This window comes from Aspergillus fijiensis (genome assembly GCF_003184825.1).
Source record: "Aspergillus fijiensis CBS 313.89 unplaced genomic scaffold BO72scaffold_11, whole genome shotgun sequence".
Classification (NCBI taxonomy): Eukaryota; Fungi; Ascomycota; class Eurotiomycetes; order Eurotiales; family Aspergillaceae; genus Aspergillus; species Aspergillus fijiensis.
Window position 1 is genome coordinate 309,812 of NW_024468987.1, and position 14,264 is coordinate 324,075.

Below are 14,264 nucleotides of genomic sequence, written 5' to 3' on the forward strand. Positions count from 1 at the left end.
AAGATGACCATGATTGGGGGAAGAATCGTGATTGGCAAGGGGATAATCGACCAAAGCCCGAACTCGGATTTGAGCGAGGGTAGCAAAAGTGCACGGAAAGAGGCTTCTCGCGGGCATTGCATGGCAAAAGTCGTCAGGGACCATGGCAGTTGTGAACATACGGTCAAGGAGGCTGTGGAACCTATGATCATGGCGGAGACAGGTGTCGGTTACTACAGATGCGGGCGTAGGTTGAGATCACGAAGGACCTCGTGCGTCTTTGGCTCCACTCGTGATTGAGAAATGTATTAAATTCTTTAGATGAAGAAGTAAGGAATCGAGGCGCTGCATAGTCCAGTTAGTAATGTGCGATGAAAGACCGGGTATTGTAGAGGGGTACTAACGCAAGAGCAAAGGCAGCTGTAACACCAACAAGAGCACGATTCCGGACGCGCTCCTGCTTGAGCTTCTCTTCCAGGACCTTGGCGCGCTTCGTCCGGAGAGTGCGGGCTTCCTCATCTTCCTCATCCTCATCGTCACTGAGAGCGTCAGTCTTGCGTTTCACGGCCGCCTTGGCTGACGATGGCTCGGCGGTCTCTGCCTGGAGCTTGACAGCTTCTTCCACCATTTCCTTGGCCTTGGCGATCATCTGCTCGGTATCAGCTGCAGAGGGTGCTTCGGGAAGAGTAACCGGCAACTCCACGGAGACGGTGGTCTGGGTGGTCTTGACATCGTCGAAGGTGTTGGCGGTGGTCTCGACGTCGACCTTCACCTTCTGTTCCTTTTCCTCCTCTTTTTGCTCCTCCTTTTGCTCCTCCTTTTGCTCTTCTTCGACATTGTCCTCAGGAATGACCCGACGCGCAATCTTGGAGGGTCTGGGCGTCTTCAACTTTCTAGGAGTGGGGGCCGGCTTCTGGTCGCTATCAACTTCCACGCTGGGCTGGATGGCTCTGATCACCGACTCGCTTTCCACGGTCGAAGCGGTCAAGTCGAGAGAAGACTGTAGGGTAGCATTTGCAGCGCTGGTGGCGGCAGCGTTCGCTTCCTTCATGGCTCGAGTTTGTCTAGGCTTCCGGGGCGAACTAGGTCTCTTGCTAGGGGAGGCCGAGCGTCCTCGTCTGAGACGGGTCGTAGAAGTGAGGAGGGTCGGGGCCTCGATAGGAGGCAGATCGAACCTGGGGGGAGGCGTGATTTGCTTCTTTGCAGAGGAAGGGCTCTGGATAATATCGGTGGGGTCAAGCAAGGCTCGGACCCAGTCGTACATCTGATACTCCTTGGCGAGCTCAAGAGCTGAGGAACGGTATCAGAGCGGTAGGCCAGGGAAGGTAAGGTGGTTCGAAGAACTTACCAAGTACAGGAGAGATCCAGACGTTGCCGGCAATCTCGTCTTCGCTCGTTTCAGACCGTGCTTTCAAGTACTCCCGCTCAGATCGTTCTTCGTCAAGCTTAGCCCAAGGGAAAGCGATCTTGAACATGCCCGTGGCGCTAACGTATCCGTCTCTGCTACGACGCTGGAAGAGACAAAGGAACCCACCCCGTTAACCATGGTTCCGTGACGTTCCGATTCCGAAAGGCTAAGGGCCTGGAAGGACGCGACTTACCATCAAGAAGTACGTCTCCGGGTGTTGTTGAGGAGCATGTGAAGGGAAGATTTCAGATCCTTTGAGATCACTGGGCAAGGGAGCGCGCAAGTGAGCATATTCAAAAGGGCCGAGGTTCTCTGGTTTGGTCGCATTGGAGGTGCCGATCTGGGTGGGCTTCACGGCAAGATTTGTCTTTCCCAAGCGACGGCGCGCAAGAAGTTCTTCGTCTGTCATCGCAGAAGCACGAAGCAAGGTGCGTGTTAGTCTGGCGCGACCTCAGATCGGAGTGGAGTGGATATAGCAATGGTCGAGATCGGAATCGACGCTGCCGATGCAGAGGCACAACTTACAAGCAGGCGCTTCATCGCTAAGGATGAGCGGATTGTTCTTTCTCGGCAAGGTGCGCACCATGATGAACGAATTGGATTGGGCGGGAGGTATCAATTCAGAGACTCGAAAAGACTCGGGCGATGGACGGTGGTGAGTGGGATGATGGATGGGGGGATGCGACACCAAAGCGGCGGCCACGTTGCAGGCGCGTTTGTCGCCGCTCTCTTGTCTACAAATCGCGAGAAGAGAAGACGTCACCAAGACGAAAGCGCACAGGTGACAAACACGACGGTTTGGAAACCGGGCGGACAGTAGATGGGGTGTGAAGCTGGAAAGGAAATACGCGACAACCAGCCAGATGATAAAGGCAGGAATGGGGGTGTGGGAGGAGTCCAGGCGGCGCTCGGTCGATAAGCAGTAGCAGCAGCAGCAGTCGCTAAAAGGTTAGGTTTCTCTAGACTCGGGAGTAGGGGAGGGAAAATAATCAAAGAATGAAAGTTGAGCGAAACAGGACGGGCGAATCGCTTCCCATCATTGCATGTTCCGCTGGTTACGTGACGGTTCCGCCCGGCTAATGTTACGGCGCTACTGCAGCATCACCGTTGAATCAACCAGTCATCCGTACCAATTGGCCCATCCTCTAACCCGAAAAGTAAGTACCAGCGCCGCCGGCTCATCCCCCGGTATCAATGATTACAGAGAAACGCCCACTACGTATCGATGCCTTGGCGCCTGAGCTAGCGCGGTTGTCCCCGTGACGCGCTTCTCTTGTTTTGGTTTGTTGGCCCTCACCTTAGTTTGTCGCGGGGGTTTTCGACTCGTCATCGAGCTACGGGATACATGATTATAACACATTCGAATTTACCCAGTTCTCACATTGAAAAAGAAGAAGGGGATAAGAAGCAAAGAAAAACTTTAGATAGCAAAATCCCTTGCCAGAAGTCCGGACATGGGGGTATGCATAAAGACATGCACCGAGCCAGGGCTGACACTTCGCTAACTTCCCTAACTAACTACCGTCTGGGGGAACTGACAAGTAGTTACTCCAGATGTTCGCTCTAGTACTGGCTTGGGCGAGATTCGTTCTTATCAGTCAAGCAGACCAGATTTAGGACAGTCCACGAGCCATGCGCACCATGAATAATAGCACTGTAGAAGACTCTTGTAACGGCTTCGAATGGCTGATCTACTTGCTTCCCTTCGGGAACTTAGGACTCTTTTAGCAGCAGGCAATATCTTTCTTACATTTGCAATGCTCACCGCTTCATCCTCGATACAGACCTTGGTCCGCTCTTCCAGAACAATGCCGCATTTGGACATGGAACTCGCAGACCTCTCGGGAAATATGGAACCTCGGCAACGGGGACTGTCAAAACACTGAATCTTGGATTGGTATATCCTCAGGGTAGAAAAGCTCGATTGTCTCTGAACCAACTGATGACCCTCGGATGTTGGACTGACCGTATGAAGAGCGATTAGTGCGAGTATATGAAGTTCTCTAGGCTTCAAGGATCTCAGAGAATATTTTCCCTCGATATTAGATACCTCAAATAGTCTGCACAGTGTGTAGCTCTTGATAAGAGCACCTTGGCACCTGGCAATCACGATCTTGGAACGGTCCTTCTGGCCCCTAGCGCGGCGTAAGATGATGACCTTAGTGGCATGGACTCACGATATTAAGTAGAGAAGTCGACACCCAGAGATGACATATACAGTACACCATTCTATAAATATGTACTAGGATTTCTGGTACATGTTATGAGAAGTCAAAGGGTATATTTAGTTTGAGACTAAAGGAGCACCAGTGTTGATCGACTCGAAAAGGAGCCATGTACTGTACTAGGTACTGGCACTGTTACTGTACACTCACCCCACACTGAAGAGCTACACAGTGAGCAGAAACACAGTAAGCGCTTCCACCATGAAGCGGATAAGATCCAACAGCGCCCCTTGCCCAAGCTTGGTTGCTGATTTTGACAGGGCTTTCATAGTGCGAGTAATGTTTGGCTAGGAATTTCTCATCTGGACTCCTGGAACCTGGACTAAGACCGGGCAATCCTCATGTTGATGGCCTGGCAAGAAAAAGGACTGATCACCTTCGAGGTACAATTTGGTAAACAGCCACCTTGTCAAGCAGTCGTCTTCTCTCGTGTGAGGTCGAGTACTGCGTGACCAGCAATTTCATGACTCGGTATCGATCAATCAGGTACAGTACACACTGCCAGTGCCAGTGCTAGTGATGGTGATGAGTCTATGAGTCTGGCCCATCCGAGATAACTACACATAAGTTAAATCTCCCCCTCCTGTAAGGCCATCCATTAATAGCCATGATTGTCCACCGCCTTTTCCTTCCCCCCACTTGGCCTTTAGTAGTTCAATTGGCCTTCCACTCCAAAACATCCCAAAACAATTCTCTCCTCCAGCAATTCCTGGCCTCATTTTAATCTCGGTGAGTGACCCTACTTGAAATCTCTTCGATTCTTGGTCTTGAATTGGTCCTTGGGCTAATCAAGAAAACCGCCATCTGTGAGGCGAGCATCTTCCCCAGCAATTTACCTCTGGACACATTCTCCCATCCGCTATCCAAATACCCCACCAGAGCCACCAAAACAACCAAATCAACAACACCATCACCACCACCACCACTATCACCACCACCACCATGCCTGAACACGAAGACGATCTCACTGCCACCAAGACCGAGGGCTTCAAGGTCGGCGAGAAGAAGACCATCAACGAATATGCTGAGCTTGGTATGTGTGATCATTTGTTCTTGATGTGTCCCTCTTCCTCCCCCTTTTGTTGTCACAAGCATTCCGCCCCCTCCTCTTCTTTCCTCTACTTCTGCCTCGTGGCCATTGACGCCGGCTACCCCTCCCCCTTGCTTAATTACCCCATGCAAAAGACAAATCTAGCCGCATCGCGACTACTATAGGCTTCTCCACAACATCAAAGCCATCAATGGTCTCTATCCCCTACTAACCATCCCTCTCTCCTTTACCATAGATAAGGATGACGAGGCCTTGAACCGGTGGAAGGCCTCGCTCGGCCTCAACTCCGGCACCCCAATTGGCGACCCCAGCGACCCCCGCAAGTGCATCATCAAGTCCCTGGCCCTGGAGGTCGAGGGCCGGTCCGACGTGGTGATCGACTTGTCCGCCCCCGGCGCGCTGGAGGGGCTCAAGGACCAGCCGTTCAAGATCAAGGAGGGCTCCACCTTCCACATCAAGGTCGTCTTCCAGGTGCACCACGAGGTGCTCAGCGGCCTCAAGTACCTGCAGGTCGTCAAGCGCAAGGGTGTCCGGGTCAGCAAGGATGAGGAGATGCTGGTAAGATTCCCCCCTCCTCCTCCTCCTCCTCCTCCTCCTCGCCCTAATTTCCTAATAACTCGTCACAGGGAAGCTACGCCCCCAACACCACCGACAAGCAGTTCTACGAGAAAAAGTGTAAGTTGAGCCAGCTAAAACCCCCTCCCCATCATACTACTACAACCAACTAACCTTTTCATGAAACAGTCGCCGCCGAAGAAGCCCCCTCGGGAATGCTGTACCGTGGCCACTACAACGCCATCTCCAAGTTCATCGACGACGACGACCACACTCACCTCCAGTTCGAGTGGTCATTTGACATCGCCAAGGACTGGTAGATCATTTTCGTTCCTGTTTTCTTCCCCCCCCCCCCCTTGTCTGTGTTCTCTTTTCCTATGAACCACGATCAAAGATCCACCCCATCTTTTTTTTTGTCCCATGGGGCCAGCATAACTATTTCTTGCCAGTATTTACAAGCGTTGGGACGCATTTGTTCGCACACATCATTTGAGTGAAATCTATCCGATTTTCCATATATATATATTCTACTTTTCTTCTAGAACCTCTCTTGTTTTTTGGATGGGAGGTTGGGACTTAGTGGACTACACTATACTACAACTATATATATATCTGCATATATGAGTTGCATGCGAACATTCTGTTGGTAATAGTGTGGAGATCCTGTGGCCCACATACCCTCCCCGGTCTCCGTCTAGCTCCATTTGCTTTATTGGACACACGCACACCTGACTTGGAAATCAACATACTGGAAAGAAGGTTGAAGTTGGCGAGTAATCTTCAATTGGTATTTGAACTAGTTGAGAACTTATTCTCAAAATATCTAACAATTTTTGTAACTAGCACTGGAACCAGTAACCTCACCAAGAGGTTTATGCAGATCTATAAGCTATCTTTAGCCCATATATATAACTACTTGTAAAAGGTTGTGTGATGTTGCTGATAATGACCCACGTCGATTGTAGTATGTAGCAGGATCTGTCGATTTTAAGACTGGCTTCCCAACTGTTGATATAACTGTTCGCAACCATTACCTCTGAAGCCCTCTTCTTTCCAGTATCAACTCATCTAACATCTCTTAAAAATTTCCCTCTTACATGACAACACCTGACAGCAGTCTATAAATGCTTGAAAATTTACCCAACTTCCCACCCCTGAGAAATCATAAATGCACAGAAAGGAGATAAGGGAGTGGGGGACAACCCAGAATAGATATATGTTAGAACAAGAAAGTAAGAAAAAAAAAGGAAACAAAATATTCTTAGACTAGACAAAACCAAGCAACACCTCACCACAAAACACACGACAAAACAAAGAGGGGTATCATCACAGAAAGTAATCAATCACGGGGCTCTGGCCGTCCTTATTCTGCTGCGCCTGCTGCTCGCCGCGGTGGATGTCGTTCTCGGGCGCGGCGTCGAAGATGTTGAAGTAGCGCTCGCCGGTATCGCTGACCTCAAGCACGCTGGCCAGGTTGCCGCAGCGGTAGCAGTAGTTGGGGGCGCTCCAGACGGTGCTGAGGCGGTCGTCGTAGAGCACCTGGTACCCCTCCTGGCAGAGCTGGTGGGCGCGCAGGATGTGGGACATGCTGTTGACCTCGAGGAACTTGCGCACGACCTGGGCGCCGAAGGTGTAGCCGGCGCCGCGCGGGGAGAGGGAGAACTCGTCGCGCTCGGTGTCCGGGTCGGACCAGACGAGGTCGGCCATGGGCCCCTCGTGGGGGATCTCGCGGAAGCGGTCGATGATCTTGATCTGGTCGATCGAGTGGATCGAGGGCGACAGCCCGCCGTGCACGCAGAAGATCTGATCGTTGATCACCACGCTCAGCGTCAGGAAGTCGAACATGTCCGTGAAGTAGTGCCACACGTTCGCGTTGCCGTACTTGCGCGCGCACTCCGTGTAGAACCCGTACGACTGCGTCACCCCGCGCGACTCGTGGTTGCCCCGGATCAGATGCACGCGCTGCGGGTACCGCAGCTTCAGGCACACCAGCAGCGAGATCGTTTCCACGCTGAAGAGGCCCCGGTCGACGTAGTCGCCTAGAGTGAAAGGGGGGCGAAGTCAGCTTGCCATTCGAGTCATTTCAAACGTTCTCCGCCGCACTGCAGCGAATACCTCTCTTTGCACCAGGCCTTCATCATCCCCTAACCCCTTTGTCTTCTCTTCTCCCACGAACTCCCCCACGGGGAAAAGGGAAAAAAAGGAAAACCCACCTAAAAACAGATAATTCGTATTCGGACAGAACCCGCCGATCTTGAAGATCTCAATCATATCAAAAAACTGTCCGTGGATGTCTCCGACGACCGTCACCGGAGCCGCGATGTGCACAACATTGCTCTCCTTCATCAACAACTCCTTCGCTTTGGCGCATATTGCCTCGATAACGGAGTCTGCCAGTAACTCTTTGCGATAGAGTCTCTCGATGCACTCATCCAGATCGATACTCGCTACAACACATAGATAAAAAAAAAGATGAGTATGATATTCAGTTTAGAGGGGACAAAGGCGAAATTGCCTCGGCACGGGAGGGTTTTGGGTGTGGCGGCGTAGCGCAAGAAGCGCAGCAGCGGGGAAGACTTACCCGGTAAACCAGGCATTTTTGGGAGCAGGAGGTGACCCGTGGAGGTCGGGTTCCCGTTTCTGATGGTGGGAGCTTTTCTCTTTTGTCTATCTGATTATACAGCCAAGGTGAGGCGAGGCCGGGGTCTTTTGTTTTGAGAAAGTAAAGTGGTTAGGGAGGGAGGTCTGAGGCGGATGTGGTCGTTTCGCGTCCGTCTCTCGAAGATTAGGTGTAAATGGATGGTCGGTTCGGACGATCGGTTCTCAGTAACAGTCACAGAAGGAAAGACGCATAGACTGTGATATAGGTAGGTCGATAGAAGATGGGATGTGTTGATTTTGGAGGGAGGTTCCTGCAGTAGCTCGCATCGTGGCCGACAGCTGAGTCCACTGAAAGAGCAGCAGGGGGACGGAGCGCGCGCGGGTCACAACCTGGCGAGCGACTCGAAGTCTTGGACGCGGGTAGGCGGAAAAATTGGCAGGGATGTGCGATCAGCTCACTCGCAGCTGGCTTCAGCCATAGCCAGCCAGACGGATCCCAGGAAGTTGAAAGTGAATGGTCCGATGTTTGAGGCGTGATATCTTGAGAACCGTCTCAGCCTCGCTGTGAGGGAGAGGATTCACACCTTCCGCCATTCTGCCGCAGAACACCGCCTGATTTGTTGTCATTGTATTTCCCGCCAGTTGGCTAAAATCAGCGTGGTTTGTTTGGCTATCGCAATTGTGTTGTGCTTCGTGGGACAAGAGGGAAAACGAATGTCAGAATGGAAAGCAAGGTTTGAATGGTATCTACAAGTTCACAAAAGTAAGCTCTATCACTACACGAGAAAGTGAACCGGCCATCACCGTTTCAAGAGTCCTGTCGTCTGCGCCCGGTCTTCAGAATCGGTCTCATCCTCTTCCTCTTCCGATTCGTCCTCTTCAGTCTCTTCTTCTTCCGTCTCCTCCTCATCGGTCTCATACTCAGAGTCAGTTACCTCCTCCTCTGACTCCGTTTCTTCCTCACTCTCAGACTCCGGCTCCTCTAGCCACTCGTCCAACGTCTTGCCCTTCGAAGATGCCCCTCCTGGACGACCGAGCTGTGCCTTCTTGGAAGACGAGGCACTCTGCTCATGCTCCTTGAGAGCCTGATCAAGCCGCTCGCCTGCCGTCATCGATGCCCGTCCGGTGGGGTCTGGCTTGACCTCTGATTCGCGAAGGCGCGGGTCGGGCTCTTGCCCGGCTCCGACCCAGTCAGGAAGGTTCTCATAACCCTTGAGTCCGAGCATGCCCGCGTCTGGCCCGATCACAAGGGTCGAGGAGCCTATCAAGAGATCCTTGCGCGTCTCGGACGGGCTGGGGGCATGGGGAACAGGTTTGGGTGCGAGGAGAAGTAGGTTGGCCAACTGCGTCATCGAAGGAGAAGCAAGGAGAGCCTTGTAAAGTCGTGCTCGGTCGCGAAGATCGTAGGAGGAGTCGTATCGGGCCAGAAGAAGGATATACCGCCAAAGCAAGGCTATCTGGTCCTCCTCGGGCTCACTCTTGTGCTCTTCCTGGCCATTGGTTTCAGGCTCTTGCTCATTCGGAGTGTCGGCCCATTCATTGATGATTGCCTCCTCCGTTTTAGCTGGTGGTTGCGTTTGTGGCTCTGGCTCTTCCTTAGGTGGATTCCGTAGCAAATGATGGAGATAGACCTTTGCGCCGAGAAGGACAATCTGCTGCTTCACGGCCTCGGCCTCGTTAGCGAAGTCCTGAACCAGGATTCGCAGGACATCGGGAGCAATGTTTCTTTCGGGTTCGGCACCGGCAAATTCCCCGACAAGCCACACAATCGTAGCTCTTGCATCGGGATTGCTTGTCAGTCCCAGATGCTTTACTAGCTGAATGACCGTCTTTTCGTGCGAAGGAGGGTCTTGCTGGATGAGATGACGAATGACGGTCAATGACTCCGCTACCAGATTATCGTCCTGGCTCGTGATCTGGCTGAGCAAGACTCGCAGGCAGTGATTTGCAGCGCTGGTATCAGCTTGCGCACAACGTCCTATCGCGCGTACACTTTCTCGGACCATCTCCGGATTCGTGCTTTGCGAGAAATGCTGGAGCTCGCTCAGGATCACATTCTTTAGATGTTGTCCACAGTGGGGGAATATTATCGTGAGCACTTCGAGCTTCAGACGCCATATATGAGGCGGATCGATGGCATGAACCAAGAAATGCGTGGCATACTTCGTGAATGGCTTGGGATGTCTCAAAGCCACGACCACAATATTGTAGAGCGCAACATGCTGCACATCTTGGGGGCTTCTGAGCAGAGCGATGAGCGGACCAACAGCAGCTTGAAGGTACTCGGGCGTGCCGAGATGAAGGAAACAGCGGACAACACTAACGATCACCGCTGAGTTACGATTCTGCAACAGCAACAGACAAGCGCGCAGGAAAAGTTCCAAGTCCGGATCTAAGACGGGTACCTCATCCAAATCAGCCTCATTCTCGTCCGTTCCCTCGTTGCCATTGTCGTCATCTTCGTAGAATCCTTTGGTTTCTGTCGCGCGCTTGACTTTCTTGGTTTTGCGAGGAAAGCACTGCCGGGCGTAGAAAGTTAGAAGGCGCAGCGTTGCAAGCTGGCTCCACTCATCCATATCAACCAGCTTCTTAACAAGGGTCCGGTAGTGCTTGTGAATCAGGTCAATCCGGTCGGGGCAAACCTCCAGGAATGCGGCCACAGCGGGCCCCAGGACAAAGTACTGGGAGTCCCCAAGCAACGTCGTGACATAACCAACCAACTGCGGCAGGGAGTTTGGATCCAGGCGATAACACTTCGGAATGGCCAATGCCGCGGCCTTGCGCACATGCGGGCTCATATCCCCGCATCCCCTCTTGATAGCAAGGGATACAATCTGACTGATGACCGGAACTCTGATCCCAGCCATTGTACGAAGCGCCATGGCGCGCGCATGCGGATTCTGGTCTGTAAGCGACTTCTGAATGGCGTTGATGGACAGCAGCGCAAGGTCCGGTTCCGTCTCCGCATGGTGGACCAGGTAGATGTAGACCAGCTTCTTAACCTCGAAGTTGGCGCTTGCTACATTTTTGACAACCGCGGAGAAGAAAGGCAGTGATGGCTCGGCTCGGTACATCAACTTGAGTGCTCACAAAGGACAGGGTTAGTCATTTATTTCGGTGATTGCGGCTGGTGGGGAGGGTCTGGTCCGTACTGTGATCACCCGTCGCATGCCATCGAGGACTTCGCGGTCACTCCGACTATCCAATAGTTTCTTGATATGCGAGGCCGTCAGGTTGCGGGGAGTTACCCCCGTGCCGGAGCCTCTATTCAAAGCTGCGGACTGCGCTGCTTCGAGGGTGAGCTCGCGGGCTGTTGACACAACATTCCGGTCAGTCAGTCAGTCTACTTAGGCAGCGAGGACAATTGGCGGAATGACACTCGGGCGGACAGTACCTGTTTCCAGCATGGACGAGATCCGTGAAATGGTCTCCATTTTTGCCTCCGAAGCCCGTCACGGGAAGGCGATAATAGACGAAGCTTTTTTGGAAGGGGACACGCTCCGTGACGCAGAGCTAGGGAGAAGTTGGGTGCTCGGTGATTCTCTGGCGGGCAAGCCGAAATGACGATTTGAGGTAACGTGCTTGGGTTAAGTAACTTCAGTTAGTTATCGATTGGGTGGATCCACCCTTCAAGCTTTCCCGCGCACGTACAGTAAGTCAGTAAATACTTAGTACCTACTCCGTACCTCATTCCGGTCTTTATCCCCTCTCTCTACTCCATACACTAACGTCCCAGCTCGACGTCTATCGGTGTCTGACTCACCAATTGCCAGAGTGATATGGCAGTCAAAACAGCCTCTTCAGCTCTTATGTGCTAGCAAAGCGGAACAAAGCCCTCGTCTAAGTGGCTGCACTTACAGAGCAGTCGGCCCAGCCATGGGCTCAACCAGACAAGTATATTCTACCGGCTCTACTCCCGACTTCCTGCAATCAGTTTTACAACATGACTCTATCTCAACAACCCTGATTGTATGCTCAACCAGGGATCAATTTTTGACCCGATTGCTCGCTGCTACTCATCCAACCAGGGGAGAAGTCGCTGGGCGCCATCACATCTACGGCAAAACCATCGGACTATTGTCTAGATCCAGCCGGGTTAGAGTATTATTCTGCCCAACTCTGGAGAATCTACGCGCCTGCTTGTCGGTAGTAGGGTCCCAACGTATCCCTCAGAATGAAAAGGAATCACATGAGCAGACCGAAGCACGGCCTCTATTGGCGGTCCTTGATTCCCTATCTCTCCATGCCCCAACCACGGAATTCTCCGCGCAAGGCCTGTCCAGAACCTTCGCAGCACTGGCAGAAACCTCCTTCAGAGCAGATATGGACCTTGTGCTCTGCGAATGCCAAGACTCAACGAACCATGAAGACTTACCGTGGAATGCACAGGTGCCCATGCTGAATAGTACTGTGCGTGTCTCAGAAGAAACCGCCCTCTTTCGACGAACTGTACCTGTGAAACGAGTCGCAGAACGTTGGTTTGAGTTCATTGAGAAAGACTATGCCACTGCAGGCACCGTGGATGATGCACGGGGTAATGCTCAAACACACACTGAGATAGAAGAGGACAGAGATTTTCAATAATACCCAGTAATGAAAGACTCCCACAATGCAATATTTGAATCATACGGGTATCCTAGAACCAATCCATAAACTCCCGAAATCGCGCCCCTGACAGAATTGCCTCAGATCATAAACATTTTTCCATATCAGTGATGTAAAGTTTGATATGCGACTCCAGCTTCAGGTATTCGTCATGAGCGCCTTGGATCTCGCTTTCAATGTTCTCTTTGAGATCGGCCATCTAGATAACGGTCAGTTAAGCACGGTGACAGTTAGAGGTGATGACTGACCTTCTTTTCGGTCTGTTCAATGCGGATTCTCCGACGCTCCATGTCGCGTTGTTTGTCTGCTCGCTCCTCGCGAAGTTGTTTCTGGATTTCCCGCAACTCCTCCATGCGGGCCTGGGCTGCCTCGGCCTTTTCTTGCGCGTTCTTCCGCAGAGCCTCGATTCTCTCGTTCCACCGCGTCAACTGTCGCTGCAGTAGTTTCTCTGTCTGCTCCACTTCCCTTACATTGTTACCTCTTTCAGAAATAGCTTCTTTGTTTCTAGAAGCTCTGGACTCTTCCTCCTCCTCTTTCTGAAGCTCAACGGATATATCCTCCAGGAGCTTCACACATGCCTGTACATCATTGCTGACAACAGTGAACGTATCCGACGAGGTTTGTAGAGCTCTTGCCCGCTTCTCCATGGCGTCAATCTGCGCTTTCTCACGATACAAACTCTCAGACAGTTCAGCTAGGGACGACTGAAGCGAGGCGGGACTGTCCATCACGTAAGGTCGTAGTTTCTCGACCTCCTGCCGGGTGCGCACCACCCTTTCTGTCTTCTCTTCGAGCTGTGCCTGTCGTCTGGCCTTGTCCGCCTTGACACGCTCCAGTGTCTCCGCAACTCGCTCCTGGTTCCGTCTCAATTCGAGGAGCCGTGCTTTCAATTCATCGTTCCTCCGGACTTTCTCCTTGACCTGCGCCTCGTTGGCTTTCAGAGTCCGGCGCATATCCTCAAGACGCTGTTCCATCTCCTGATTCTCGCCGTAGAGGGTATCGATGCGTGCTTTCGTCTTCTCCGCCTTGTTGAAATGCTCATCGATCACGGGGGTTTGCGACTCGCGGAAGCGCACGAAATTGATGAGATAGGAAAAGATCTTGACGAGACGGTCGTGGGTCGGCTTGGTCAGGTCGGTAAAAGTAAAATCGTTGACACCGCACTGGTTGGCAGTCACAACAGTCAGTCAGAAGTCACAACCGGGAGGGGGAGGGGGCAAGATCGGTACCTCCATCATCAACCGCCGCAGTCCGGTGAAAAATCCCATCAAATTGCGTGTATCCGTGGGCACGATATCCGGATAGTCGCCACAAACATCATCTGCCGCGGCGCGCATTGCTGGTTCCACCGTTTCGCGGGTGTTGTTCATCAGGAGTTCCGCAAACCACTCGAAGACCATCTGAATCTGCTGCGGGTTCGGTTTGATCAGGTCGGCGGCGGTAAAGGGTATGCCGATGTCGTTGATACATCCTGCAATCTCTTTATCTGGCTACTGGAAGTGTCAGGGCACGAAGTCACAGACGGGGTGCGCGGATTTGTGATATGCACTCACCAGTCGCATCAGAGCATCGTTTTCATCTTCTTTCTTGCGGCCGCCTCTGTTGTGGTGCTGCTGGGAGCCGTGGAACTGTTGACTCATTCGATGACCGTACGACATGATGCAGAAGAGCCCTCTCCACGAGGCGACGCCTAAGTTATCCGTCGGAGAAGATGTGATGCAAAAGTGGTTATCGTGTTTCGGCTGGATGTTATGATTGATTGTTTACAGTGAAGGGCCTCGCATGGCAACCGGAAGCGGACTAGCGCACCAGAAGAGGGGCAGTATATACAAACGATGCA

The 14,264-nt window shown here is 52.3% G+C and overlaps 6 protein-coding genes across 6 annotated transcripts; 2 read left to right on the top strand and 4 right to left on the bottom strand.

Annotated features, from left to right (window-relative positions):
* Window positions 1-176: 176 nt before the first annotated feature.
* Window positions 177-1,971, bottom strand: BO72DRAFT_24002 (KilA-N domain-containing protein). The gene is made up of 4 exons (XM_040939917.1): window positions 1,581-1,971; window positions 1,328-1,490; window positions 384-1,269; window positions 177-324 (listed from the first exon to the last, which is right to left on the bottom strand). Exons 1-4 carry the CDS (start codon window positions 1,794-1,796, stop codon window positions 297-299), a joined length of 1,293 nt encoding a protein of 430 aa, XP_040803922.1. The 5' UTR covers window positions 1,797-1,971; the 3' UTR covers window positions 177-296.
* A 2,583-nt stretch (window positions 1,972-4,554) lies between these two features.
* Window positions 4,555-5,538, top strand: BO72DRAFT_493752 (rho GDP-dissociation inhibitor; the record flags this gene model as incomplete). The annotated part of the gene is made up of 4 exons (XM_040948408.1): window positions 4,555-4,645; window positions 4,899-5,221; window positions 5,290-5,338; window positions 5,408-5,538. The coding sequence occupies 4 exons, from the start codon at window positions 4,555-4,557 to the stop codon at window positions 5,536-5,538; spliced, it is 594 nt and encodes a 197-aa protein (XP_040803923.1).
* An 858-nt stretch (window positions 5,539-6,396) lies between these two features.
* BO72DRAFT_24124 (serine/threonine-protein phosphatase) lies at window positions 6,397-8,217 on the bottom strand. The gene is made up of 3 exons (XM_040939925.1): window positions 7,800-8,217; window positions 7,432-7,665; window positions 6,397-7,257 (listed from the first exon to the last, which is right to left on the bottom strand). The coding sequence occupies exons 1-3, from the start codon at window positions 7,813-7,815 to the stop codon at window positions 6,545-6,547; spliced, it is 963 nt and encodes a 320-aa protein (XP_040803924.1). The 5' UTR covers window positions 7,816-8,217; the 3' UTR covers window positions 6,397-6,544.
* A 402-nt stretch (window positions 8,218-8,619) lies between these two features.
* On the bottom strand, window positions 8,620-11,253 carry BO72DRAFT_456631 (AP-3 complex subunit beta; the record flags this gene model as incomplete). The annotated part of the gene is made up of 3 exons (XM_040946285.1): window positions 8,620-10,896; window positions 10,972-11,129; window positions 11,214-11,253. 3 exons carry the CDS (start codon window positions 11,251-11,253, stop codon window positions 8,620-8,622), a joined length of 2,475 nt encoding a protein of 824 aa, XP_040803925.1.
* Window positions 11,254-11,505: 252 nt separating this feature from the next.
* On the top strand, window positions 11,506-12,435 carry BO72DRAFT_445734 (uncharacterized protein). Its single transcript, XM_040944126.1, has one exon. The coding sequence runs from the start codon at window positions 11,696-11,698 to the stop codon at window positions 12,401-12,403; it is 708 nt and encodes a 235-aa protein (XP_040803926.1). The 5' UTR covers window positions 11,506-11,695; the 3' UTR covers window positions 12,404-12,435.
* Window positions 12,296-14,167, bottom strand: nuf2 (kinetochore-associated Ndc80 complex subunit NUF2). Its single transcript, XM_040944127.1, has 4 exons — window positions 13,978-14,167; window positions 13,654-13,914; window positions 12,673-13,587; window positions 12,296-12,623 (listed from the first exon to the last, which is right to left on the bottom strand). The coding sequence occupies exons 1-4, from the start codon at window positions 14,080-14,082 to the stop codon at window positions 12,510-12,512; spliced, it is 1,395 nt and encodes a 464-aa protein (XP_040803927.1). The 5' UTR covers window positions 14,083-14,167; the 3' UTR covers window positions 12,296-12,509.
* Window positions 14,168-14,264: the final 97 nt, after the last annotated feature.

Excerpts from the sequence above, each read along its gene's own strand:
- BO72DRAFT_24002 (XM_040939917.1), bottom strand. The coding sequence starts at position 1,796 with ATGACAGACGAAGAACTTCTTGCGCGCCGTCGCTTGGGAAAGACAAAT. Across the intron at positions 1,491-1,580 it reads CGGAGACGTACTTCTTGATG|CGTCGTAGCAGAGACGGATA; the intron begins GTAAGTCGCGTC and ends TGTCTCTTCCAG. Across the intron at positions 325-383 it reads ACAGCTGCCTTTGCTCTTGC|CGCCTCGATTCCTTACTTCT; the intron begins GTTAGTACCCCT and ends TGGACTATGCAG.
- BO72DRAFT_24124 (XM_040939925.1), bottom strand. Across the intron at positions 7,258-7,431 it reads TACGAATTATCTGTTTTTAG|GCGACTACGTCGACCGGGGC; the intron begins GTGGGTTTTCCT and ends CTTTCACTCTAG.
- BO72DRAFT_445734 (XM_040944126.1), top strand. The coding sequence starts at position 11,696 with ATGGGCTCAACCAGACAAGTATATTCTACCGGCTCTACTCCCGACTTC.
- nuf2 (XM_040944127.1), bottom strand. The coding sequence starts at position 14,082 with ATGTCGTACGGTCATCGAATGAGTCAACAGTTCCACGGCTCCCAGCAG. Across the intron at positions 13,915-13,977 it reads ACGATGCTCTGATGCGACTG|CCAGATAAAGAGATTGCAGG; the intron begins GTGAGTGCATAT and ends CACTTCCAGTAG. Across the intron at positions 12,624-12,672 it reads TTGAACAGACCGAAAAGAAG|ATGGCCGATCTCAAAGAGAA; the intron begins GTCAGTCATCAC and ends ACCGTTATCTAG.